The sequence below is a fragment of the Mastigoproctus giganteus genome, chromosome 5 (assembly GCF_048544385.1).
Source record: "Mastigoproctus giganteus isolate SK-2022 chromosome 5, ASM4854438v1, whole genome shotgun sequence".
Classification (NCBI taxonomy): domain Eukaryota; kingdom Metazoa; phylum Arthropoda; class Arachnida; order Uropygi; family Thelyphonidae; genus Mastigoproctus; species Mastigoproctus giganteus.
Genome location: NC_143579.1, coordinates 237,208,092 through 237,220,570, shown reverse-complemented (window position 1 = coordinate 237,220,570; position 12,479 = coordinate 237,208,092). Strand labels below are relative to the sequence as shown.

The window sequence follows — 12,479 nt, the reverse complement described above, 5'->3', positions numbered from 1 at the left end:
GTAGCAACTTACCCTTAATACTATATTGCTCCAATTTGTACAGTGGTCTTCCATGCACAACAGTATCAAAAGCTTTCCTGAAATCCAAGTATATGATATCAAAATTATTTTTTTCATCCAATTCCTTTGTAACCACATCATAGTATCCAATCAAATTTGTCAGAAAGACTTTCCCTTAACAAACCCATGCTGTGTCTGAATTATTGCTGCAGTGTTGTCTAGATGATCCTGCAATACATCTTTAGCCAGTGACTACATTATTTTCCCCGGAATGGAAGTTAAACTAACTGATCTGTGATTACTTCTGTTACCCTTAGGTCCCCCTTTGTGAATTGGGAATACATTTGCACATCTCAAGTCTGTATGGATTTCCCCTGAGTCCAAGAATGGTCTCATAATTATGACTAAGAATTTGCTTACTTCTTTTGTCACCTCCTTCAATATAAATGGATAGATCCCATCCACCTGAGGTGCCTTTCTTATGTTTAACTTCAACAACTTCTTCTCTACTTTGCTCTCAGTTATTACAAAATCATTAAGCACCCTGTCACAGTTTGATAAATTTCCATCATTTTCCTCCCTTAATAACTCCTTGTGTGAATGTAGATGCAAAATACTCATTCAGATTATCAGCTATCTGAGCAGGATCATCAACAGTCGAACCATCGATATCAAGTGGACCAATCTGATTCATCCCCTTCCTTCTAGAGTTTATATTAATAAAAGTCCTTGCTGTTTTTCTTAGCATTCTTTTACAAAGATTTATTGTAATCTGCCTTCACTTGCCTAATCTCCTTTGTGACTTGATTACAGAATAGTTTATATCTGCCATAGGTTTCTGTGTCACGTGATAATTTATATGCATCCCATGCATTTTTCTTCTCTGCCACAAGTCTCATTAGTTCATCTAACATCCATTTAAGCCTAAACCTTGAACAATATTTCTTAATCGGTATGAAAAGCCTAGTAGCTTCCACGATTAGTTCCTTGAATGCTTCCCACTTAGAATTTGCTGTTGGTATCATCATCAGTTGGTCCCACTGTACAGAATTTAAAAACTGTCTGAGACCACTGTAGTCACAGAAGCAAAAACCCTTCCCTTTACCCCTGATGATAATTATATCTTTCAGTAAGTCTCATGTCAGTATATTGTGATCACTGCGACATAGTGGTTCCTTTATCTGCAAATTCTTAATGCACGAATAATCACTGCTGATCACCAGATCAAGAGTATTATACTCTATGGTTGCCTCTCGAACATGCTGCTGCAGAAAATAATCATCCAATGAATTCACAAAAGTCATGCTGGTGAGTGACCAACCCACAAGTTCCAGTCAATATCTGGGAAGTTAAAATCCCCCATTATAACACAATCGGATTTACTGGCCCATTCTATTTTTCTGTACAACTGTTCAGTGTACTCATTAGACCTATAACATACTCCTACTCTCATTTTTGCTTTCCCAATGCTTATGTCACACCAAACTGACTCAACATTGCACTGTCCATCTATGTCAATTGGATGTACATCCTCAGATTTTATGTTTTTCTTAATTAACAGCATAACTCCTCCTCCCTTCCTATCCTGTCTACCCTTTCTGTACACAGTGTACTCCCAAAATTCCAATTATGCATTCCTAATATCTGTGTGACACCATGTCTCTGATATCCCAACAATATCTGCCCTTCATGTCTTGACCAGCACTTCAAATTCATCAAATTTATTTTCTATACTTCTAGCATTGGTGTATATGCAAGTATACATACACCTATTCTTATTCTTAGTTACCCTAACATAGCCCATGTATTTATTTGTTTCATGATGACTCTCACCAGTCACTAAAACCCCCAGCACCCTGCCCTCCTGGTACTGCTCATTCTAATAGAAACTGTGCAAGAATCACTTTCACCTCTGCCTGCGGCTACTATTGACCTTTTAGTCTGGGAATTCCCCCAAGCTAGAAGTTTTCCGACTCACCTAACGCAGCCTCGATAGCATCAGCAAACACTCTTGCACCCCTTCTATTTAAATGTATCCCATCCCTGTAGAAGCAGTCTACCCTGTTAAAAAGCACTGACCATGGTGAGAAAAATTCTACCCCATGAGCCTTGCACAATCCCTGCATGGCCAAATTAATTGACAAGGCTCTCATCATATACTCCCTCCTATCGTGTCTGGGCAGAATTGTAGACACTTTCAAATTTAGCCCTAACTCAACAATGAATTAGGATTAGAAAAAAACAAAATGTAAATTGTTTTTTCTTCTAAAGTATTTTAGGAATATTTTCCTTCTACACTCTTTCCTCAATTTCTTTCTCCCACTCCTCTCTTGTTGCTGCAGTGGATTGGATTATGGCTTTATTGGCACATTAGCATCTAAGGCTATTATGTGCCAAGACATAGTTATACCAGTTTAAAAATAAATTCTGGTAACCAATTAAAAAATTGTATTTCGTCACAAGTCAGTTGCTGTAATTATGATACTAGTTTTATTTGTATTAATTTCTTTAGCTGGCTTATCGATTTGCTAACTTAACATTAATTTACAGGTTTTGATTTTCATTAAGTGTGCACACACGCACACACACACACACACACTTTTTTGCTGTTTACCATTTCTAAACTGTATTGTCTGCTACACTGCAACTGTAGTTCCATCTAAGGTTTGCAACTTTCATATTGTTTACTTTTACTCTTTAACCTGGCTGCATTGCTACAGTCTAAAAAGCATAAAAAAAAATACTGTATGTATGTTTTTTTATATATATATATATATATATATATATATATATATATAAAAACATACATAACTTATATTACTAATTATTCTTATTTCTATTGTTTAAATAGAACAATTCTACATTTTCCAAATCACCATTCCCCTTTTCCAATTACTAAGTATTGGATGTTCTCAAAGGTTTGACAGTCCATAACACTGGTTTTTTTTTTTTTTTTTAAACAAATTGAGATGTGCAGTAAAATTATTGCATATCCTCAGAAGATTTATCAACTAAAGTTGATAAATCTTAGGTTCGCAAAAGCAAAAATCTCAAAGATATTTTTACTGTTTTGATTTTAATAATCACTAAATATAAATAAGAGAAAACTTTCTAACTGCATTAAAGCAAATCATTTAACAATGAAATAAATATTGCTTCTGCAGACAAGATAGTCAAAATAAGTAAAGTTTATTTTGAATAAACTTTACTTATTTTGACTGTCTTGTCATAGAAATAACATTTATTTCATTATGACTATTCCTGGCACTCAAGGACTCTTCTCTAATAAACCATTTAATGTTTGTGGTAGAAGGCTTTTACCATAAAGCAATTAAGTAAATTAAAAAATAAACAAAAGTAACAATAGTCACCTTCTTCAAAAGGTGTATAGCAAACACGATAAGTGCCATCATTTAGACTTTGAACAAGAGAGTCCGTTTTCGTTCCAGATGGATTTGTAATAGTGCACTGAACTTGGGCATCACTTCGTTTTGATATAGCTCGTGCATCAACAATAAAATCTGTTGGCGAGTCAAGGAATACACCTAAATACGGAAAATAAAAAGTTCTATTGTATTGAGTATTAGACTTCATGTTAAACTGATGTTGAAAAAAATAAAAGCAATTTTGTAAATTCAAAGTCTCAAAGTAAAGCAAAATTATTCTATTTTGTTAAAGTTAACATTTTAAGCCAAGATTGCATGCAAATTTTAGATTTAGTTTGCTTATTTTCTGTTAAAATTACTTTCTAACTACTGTTTTACTGCTATATACAGCCAACGAATAAAAATATTAGACTTTATAAGCAGTTAACCAGAGATTTATAATTCATTAGTTATTCCATTATTAATGTTTAAGCAATAAAGCAATGCTGCAATATTAAATCATGTTTATTTTATGCCTTTTCTATAAACAATATTAAGGATTAATTTAAGCAATTAAGCAATTTAAGATAGAAGTAAGTAAAAGCATGCGAAGGCCACAAAAAGAAGCTTTCTATTAAAGGCCGTTAGGTGGTCTCCCATACCCTGCGGTTGAATGCCGTTGCCCAGGACAAGAATATTCCAGACATCAACATCTCTGCTAATCATGGCACTGAAAGGAGATCCCAGAATGTGTTGACTATTGAAGGCAATGTTGATGATGTAGTCGCCAACTTCGACAGGAAAATATGCCACTGTACAGGTACCATCTCCATTATCACGGCAGTTGATGGCAGCTTCACATGGACCTTCTACAGTAACACCAAGGTTGCCATGGCCAGCACCTCTTGTATCAATAACGAACTCTGCAAATCTGTTTACTAGTCCGTGCTTTAGTCCTGGTCCATATGCTCTAACTTTCCTTGCATCTGAACTAGGGGTGCACAGAAAGCGATAAGGATGTGAAGAAACAGGAGTACCGCCAAAGGAAACACTCAGTAGATATTCTCCTAATTCCGTTGGTTTGAAGTTCACCAGGAAACCATCAGCAACTGGAAGGATATGTGCTTGAATCTTCCGTCCGGAAGGGCTTGTAATGGTGACAGCAAAGTCAGCAAGTCTGCATCCAGCACCTTTGGTGATCACCCGGAACTGCTGCAGGGAGTTGATTGGAGCAGCTGATTGGATGAGAGCAGACAGGGCACCCCTTTCAGCCCACCTTACAGCTCCACTCAGCCAATGTGCACACTACAGATGTACAGTAGTAAATAGCAAGGCAAAGTAAGGAACAAGCTGTTATCAGTAAAGCAGGCAAACTACCCAAGTTGGGACCTGTATCAGAAGCAGTGCATTATTTATGCAAGTAATTATGCTACTAGCAGAGCCATGCAAATGTGAATAGTTTTGGATGCTCTAACAAATATTGATGTTTAAGGCTGCATGCTACATCAGTCATCCTATAAATTTATGCTGTAAAATTTTCTGTCTCCTGAAAGTTAAACCTGGGCATGCATTCTTATTTATGTGTATGTTTAAGTAAAAAATTGGCACACAAAACATGTTTTTCATCCACAAGATGCAAACACAATTACACTAAAATAAAGTAAACAAATCATGCAGTATGATTTTTTTTATATGCCAAAAACTGTTTTATCATGCTGGATATTATATGTCATCATTATCGAATAAAAGGACACAATGGACGCAGCGAAGGTGAAACTGACTAAATCGCATTCACTCAAAGGATGCAGTTTTATATTGACAACGATAAATTTAATTTCTGCAGAAGAAAGTAATTTAATTTACTATAGTTGAATTATGAATTTAAAATATTAGATATACACTTTTTTGTTCCAATAGTTTTAGCTACAATATTAGAAGTCCTGTAAATTTTAATTAGCAAGCAATTTACAGCATGACTATAGTCTCTTAAACTTTATTAAGTATTTGATTAATTTAATTGTTAATTAAATTAATTTTAAACTGCTATTAAAACTATTTTCTTAATTACTGTAATAAAGCTAGGTGAACAGTACAAGAAAGGTATAATGCTTATAAAGAAAATATAAATAGCTAGAAAGAAAAGTAACACTATGCCACTAAAAGAATATTTAAAGTCCATAATACCTACATTGTAATATTTACTGTTCTTAAGCCTATCAGTGCTTTGTAAATATGTTTTATTTAATTCCTTCTTGCGTATTCCTTTCAATTTTTTGTTGTTGTTCCTTGTCTGTGATGGGCATTGTATACTATGCGTTACTGGTACCACAATAAAGATTTATTTTACTTGCCTTATATTCAAAATATTTAAATTAAAAAAAAATTATGTTGGCATATCATCACTTGCAGAGGATATATAAAATATGCAAACGTGCACTTGTGAGCCAAATATTTTCAGTATATTAACAGCAGGATTTTTTTTTGCAGTCTCTGATATCCTATTTTTCTGTGATGGCATTGCACTGACTTCAAATGTAACACTACTATATGGGATGGGGAATTCAAAAAAGATTTGTATTCACCTAGAGGTAGTTGTGATAGAAGGATGAAACAAACAAACAAACACCATGTATTACACATTTTCAACATAGTCACCAGACAAAATGACAAATTTTTGCAGACTTTCAATACACTTCAACAGGCCAGTTTTGTAGAAGTCCTCTCACTATCCTTCCAACTACAACTTGGTAGCAAAAAAATGGTACATTATCAGCAGAAAAGTATTTTCCGTGAAGAAAGAACTTCAGAGCAGGAAAGAGGAAGATATCAGAGGGTTCAAGGTTGGGAATAAGCAGGATATGGCAATATTTCAGTTTTTCCCGACACATCGACAACATTTCATGTGCACATCGTGGCCCTTTCCTTCTTCTGATAAGAGTTCAGAAGTCTGGGAACCCAGCTGGCAGACACTTGACTGGTATGTAACTGTTGATGGATGATGGTTTTCATATAACCTACACTAATTTGGAGCTCTGCATCCAGTTCTTTGATGCCAATATGGCAATCTTCCAGGATTAATGCCTCAATTTATGTAACACTTCTGTTACAGCTTGCTTTGTAACACTTCAGTTGCTGGGAATACTGGGATTTCTTCATCATGCACTGAGGTTCTTCCCACATTTGAATTGTTTTATGCCAATGTGCAACAACAATTTAACCTGTGCAGTCTTCTCCATAAACAGCAGCCACTTCATTGTGGATTGTTTTGGGTGTTTTCCCTTTCAGAAAGAGAAACCAAATCGGTGATCTGTATTCCACTTTATCCATTTTGATACTTCATTCAGAGCACCACAAAAAAAAAAAGAAAAAAAAAAAAAAAAAAGAATTGTCAGATCAAAACCAAAATTTTTGCTATAGAGATTTCCAGGTATTGAACAAAAAAAAATATCTTTCTATCAAAACTACTTCTGGGTGAATTTGAATCTTTTTCGAACCCCGCCCCCCTCATAGGAACTGAAACACTTCCCTTATGGTAGTATAAGGAAGGCCTAATATATCAGGATTAAAATAAAATCCCACTTAAATTGTGCACATACAAATATTATGAAATAAAATATTAACAATGTGACAATAAAACTTTCACACTTTAAGTTGAGATAAACAATAAAATGCACTGCATCTTATTGTTTAATTGTTTTATGCACTGCATAAAAAGCAATAAAACAAAAATAAAATATACTCTAGAGCTTTTTTTTTTCTTGACAGAATAATATTTATACTATGATAGTGATTAAATGTTTACAAAAAGGCATATTACCTACTAAATTGTGATGTCACTATATAACAGTCATTCTCAACCTTCTTTCCCCATCACAACATTTGTTCCTTCCATCTGATAGCAATTAATAAAATAATGGCTAGTTGTCTATTATACAGGGTATCTCAAAAATATTGGCACAAAAGTTTAGGGGAGGTAGGTAACATCTAAAGGAATATGAATCGCAAGCATAACCGGAAACGTAACAGGAAAGTAGTGGCAGAGGCAAGAGAAGCAGAAATGACACAAGACAGTAATTAGTAGCAAACATTTATTTGACATAATATTAACAATGGAATACGAGATGGATGCATTTCATGATGTTACAATTTAGCGGAGTTCATGCGGGATGGTAACAGGTATGGGCCGACTAAGCAGTCACCGACCAAACCTGCCCACACATTTATTGCGAAACGATGTTGTGCCGCATGGGGGTGTACACCGTGTGGGCCCTCTGCTAATCCATACACTAGGTGCATGTCTGCCAGCTCACAGTTCATATATCAATGCATACTCTTTATATGATACAGTGACTACTGCTTAAATGAGTAAACCAGGAATTTTCCCTCTCGTGAACTGATGAACAGCGTGATGTACTGACTTACGGTGACATTTCCGGTTATGGGTTCCTATGCGATTCACATTCCTTTAGATGTTACCTACCGCCCCCTAAACGTTTGTACCAATATTTTTGAGACACTATGTATATGTTCCAGCACATGCATATGTATATTTATTTTAAAATAAGATACACTTTTAGAAATTGCACTTTTGGTGCATAGCATTCATATACTTATTTTCTTACCGAAATCATGTTAGCCATACTTTCATTTTTCCAGTGAAATTTTGTAGAAAGCCCACCCAGTTAAGTTAAACCTGGGAGGCTTGTGTCCAAGTAATCACATCACACCCATTGGATCCTTCTAAGTGGTCTCTTTATATTGCAGACCGGGGGTAGAAATCACTTTTGCCATAAACTACCTTCAATGCCTCTTGGATGTCCTTCCAAACCAAAAAATCATCATCGAGGCAGATGTCAATTGCTGCTTGCCTGCTTGGCATAGTGCAACTGAAGACAGGAGAGGGACAAATAACGGCCAGCTCTTGGAAAACTTCCTTCCGGTGTCTCCCCTAGCCATACTCAACCAGCCACATAACTCCCCACCTTCTGCAATATGCTCTGGGAGGCGAAGATCGACATCTTCCTTGCATCCACCAACATGGCTGCCCACGTCTCCGACTGGAGGGTGGTAAACTCCTGGACAACATCCATTCACCATGCTGACAATCTCCAGGACACTAACCAGTACTCCAATCCCCAGACAACTGAACAACTGATATGCACTAAACAAGGCAGACTGGAATCTGTTTGATGGAAACTTATCACAGCAGTAAATGCTGGACAGGAAGAGGATCCAGACCTCCCTCAACAAAAGCTTACAGAACTCATCACCAAAGTCAGCAAGATAGCAATTAAGAAAAAAATTCCATCCCCGGGGGCGGTGCTTGGTATCTGCAGTCACTGCGGTAGGAGGTAATCAAGTGCAGGAAAGAATTTCAAAGATTAGGCTTTTTCCGGAGGCTGAGGTAGAAGCAATGAGACAGCATTACAAGGATGCCAGAAACCTGTATATAGACACTATCAGAAGACGCAAAAAAAGTCCTGAGAGCAACTCTTCTCCAACTTGGGAAACAAAGACCGTGGGGTGGGGATATAAAGTTACCACTAACAAGCTCCCCAGGGGGGGGAGTCTTTACTACTACCAGAACACCACAGAGACTACTTACAACATTTTGGGAGCAGTCGATTGAAAACATTCTCAACCCCACCTTCAAGGAACAAGTTTACACACAGTCCCAAGCATAGCACAGGCTTTGTAAAGAAAATGATGACTACAACCGACAGCCAGGAACAGCCGTTCGCCCAGAAAGAGTATCAGAGCACTGCTGCACAGATAGAAATTAGGAACTGCCCGGGCAAGGATATGTTTGAACCAGAAATCATAAAGCATGTTGTGGATTTAACACCAGGACTCTTACTCCAACTCTATAACTGTTATCTGAAACAGGGGTACTTCTCCAAGGGCTGGAAAATGGCCAATACTAAATTAATCCTAAAAAATCCTAACAAGAACCCAGCTCTGCCAAGCTCCTATCAGCTTTGCTATTGGTCTTGAGCAAGCTCTACGAAAGACTTTGTACAAGAGGATCCAACAATACTACTCTGCAGCAAATCAAAGTGGCAAACCAAATACGGCTTCAGGCTGGGACTGTTAACAATTGAAGCCATGAGGACCCTATAAATACTGTCAATGCATGCCAAAGTAAATACTTTCTGGTGATCGCTGTGGATTTTGCTGGGGTGGCTGAGCATCCTAGGTAGACTCCGTAAAGCACATGCTCCCATAAACCTCTACAACACTATCAAAACATATCTGTCCCAACAAAGAACTGAAGTCATAGCACCCTTCCAAAAAATAACAAGAAATATCCATAGAGGGTGCTCGCATGGGTTCGTTCTCAGCCCTCTGCTTTGGAATATAGTCTTTGACAACTTCCTTGACACCAACTTGGAAGAAGTAAAGTGTCAAGCCTTCACAGATGACCTTGCACTGATGGTAGTGGCAGAATCCAGGGCCCAACTGGAGATACAGGAAAACCACGCCCTAGAGATTCTACAACAATGGGCGGAAGAAAATTTCCTACAAATTGAGCTAACAAAAACAACATTGATCCTTCTCAAAGGAGCCTTAAATATCAGGAGACCACAGCAATTTAAAATAAAAGGAACCACGATAAAGCTCACCACCCAAATGAAATATCTAGGTGTCATCCTTGACAACAACCTCTCCTTCCAACATCACCTCAAGCAACTAGGAATAAAAATTAAAAACTATTCTGCACTGGTCGCCTGTGTTACAAAACATGCTGGGGCCTGAAAAAGTGAACTCTAACTCTCTCTCTCTCAAGGCTACATTTATACCAGTGATCTCATATGCTGCTCCAATTTGGTTCCATAAGATAGTCATGGCTGTAAATAAAAGAATCCTTGATCCAGAGATCAATCTTTCTAACAATAACCTGTGCATGCAGGACTGTCAATACGCAGGTGCTCCAGGTGCTGGCAGGGTTTCTCCCGCTGGACCTGGAGAGTGTCAGATGTGGCCTGTCATACTACCTACCTAAAGGGATGCCCGTCACATTCATGGGGTACATCATCGAACTTACAAATAATAGAAAGGCTGAAAATACCCGATTATTGGAGCATCTGAAGCAAGAATGGCAAAGCTGCTGGACAACCACCACCAAAGGAGAAGTGACACGAAAATTTCTTCCAGATATAAACAAAGTTTACACTAAATCACCACCTTGACTTCACCCAGGACTGCACACCACTTATCTCCTGATGGGTCACGGACCTTTCAGTGAAAAACTTGCAGCCTTTGGGCTCCTGGAGGATCCACATTGCCCGTGCAAGGAATGTGAGAGCTGGCAACATTTGATGCACCAATGCCCACTGTACGATGACCTACGTGGAATTCTAATCACCAGACTAACTTACTTACCTCAGAACTGGGAACACCATCTCCTGGACACCAACAAGTATAGTGCGCTCACCAAATTTGCACAGACTTATTTGCAAGAAGGAGATCATAAATCACAATCAATGATGATGTGGACTATTAGCCCCGGGGTCCCTGCACATAACTGAGCATCCAAACTGAACCAGACTATGACCATTGCGATGGGATCTCTCTCTCCTAGGATTGAACCTCCATCATAAAGGATAGACGACCCATCACCACCTATGAGGACTCTACTAGACAACAATCTCTCCAGACAGGACTCTTTCTCCCATGTGTGACACAACGACTGGACATGACCACAGCAGCTCTGCTGCCAGCACACCACCTGACAATCTGAACTAGGTAACCTTTCCCAGTTCACTTTTAAAACCCCATGGAGGGGAAGGAGATGGGGCTCCCCCTCCATGAGGTTTTAAAAGTGAACTGGGAAAGGGCCTCTGTCTCCTCCCCTCCATGGGGAGGATACAGAGGCCCGTCAGGGAAAGAACTGTCTCCTCTCCTCCCCTGCCTCCCCCATCAGGGGAAGGAGGGAGAGGCAGGGAAGGGGAGGAGACAATTCTCTTCGGCCCCCATACTTCTATCAACTTGTTGTTTGGTTTTTAGGAGCATCAGCAACTAAGGCCATATTGCTCCGGGGATATGCGGTGGTCATTCCCTGACCTTTCTGCATCCTCTGTACTTGGTGGTCACGTGCAACCAGGAAATTCGGTGGCAGGGCCTGCCAGAGTGAAATACAAAACTACCAGGTACCTGGTCTGCCTCCACGGGGCTGCGTGTGGGCAACAATGGGCCCCAATGGCTAAATGGCCAGATGAACAACAATATACGACACTACACATATATACAACATCCACACACTTTTAAATCTTTGGCCTCAAGTGTTCTGTTTCACACGACAACGTATACTACGAGAGATGGGGGAAACCCTTGGTGCTGTTTGACATGAATACACTTTACACTTCACTATACCAAAGCTACAGTCATATGTGAAAACTCTGGCAGGATTGGAGTTTCTGATGTATTCCTACTGGTATGTATATTACTATGCTATGTTCATTTTCCAAAATATATTTCATTGCATATTCTCATACTGACTTAGACACATACAACATTTTAACATAGCCACCCACCTGCTTTATGTTGCACAGCATGAACATATGATTCTGTTACTGAAGGAGTACTTTATTTCATATGTAGGATAGATGTACCAAATAAAGTGGCTACTCAGCATTAGTATTTTTTTTTTTTTTTTTTTTTTTTTACAAAATATAGTTGCTACATTGTAAATTCCAATCTAATTTAATATATTATTGCAAATGAAAGATTATAATTAATATAACTTATTTAAAACATTCAATTATCACTAGATGGTAAAGTATAATTTAAATTCCATAAGGAAGAAATTTCTCTAATAAGAAATAAGTAAAAATTAAAAGCTTAATCTAATTAAATCTTAATTTTGCCAATAAAAGTTTCCACTGTGTAAAGAGCAAAAATAATAAAAGTAAAAGCAAACAAAAACAACCTATAAAACCATGCTAACACAATAAAGTTAAACAACTGTTAGAAAACCTAATGTTACAATTGCAATTAATATCGCATTCAGGGGAAGAATGAGCAAAGGGAATAACATTAAAACAATGGATGCAAGAAAATCACATTTCAGTTAGACAAATACTACAGTACAAAATAATTCACCAAAGAATATTT

General features: G+C 37.8%; 1 protein-coding gene across 4 annotated transcripts in view; it reads right to left on the bottom strand.

Annotated features, from left to right (window-relative positions):
• Positions 1 to 12,479, bottom strand: part of LOC150086308 (filamin-A-like) — a 470,984-nt gene that overhangs the window by 214,348 nt on the left and 244,157 nt on the right. For 2 of the 4 annotated variants that reach the window (XM_090374465.1, XM_090374466.1), the window contains exons 16-17: positions 4,028 to 4,600; positions 3,372 to 3,545 (exon numbers count right to left, since the gene is read on the bottom strand). In XM_090374465.1, the coding sequence (XP_090230591.1) occupies positions 3,372 to 3,545; positions 4,028 to 4,600 (747 nt within the window). The remainder of the gene's footprint in view (positions 1 to 3,371; positions 3,546 to 4,027; positions 4,601 to 12,479) is intronic. The other 2 variants (XM_090374467.1, XM_090374468.1) reach the window with 1 other exon arrangement.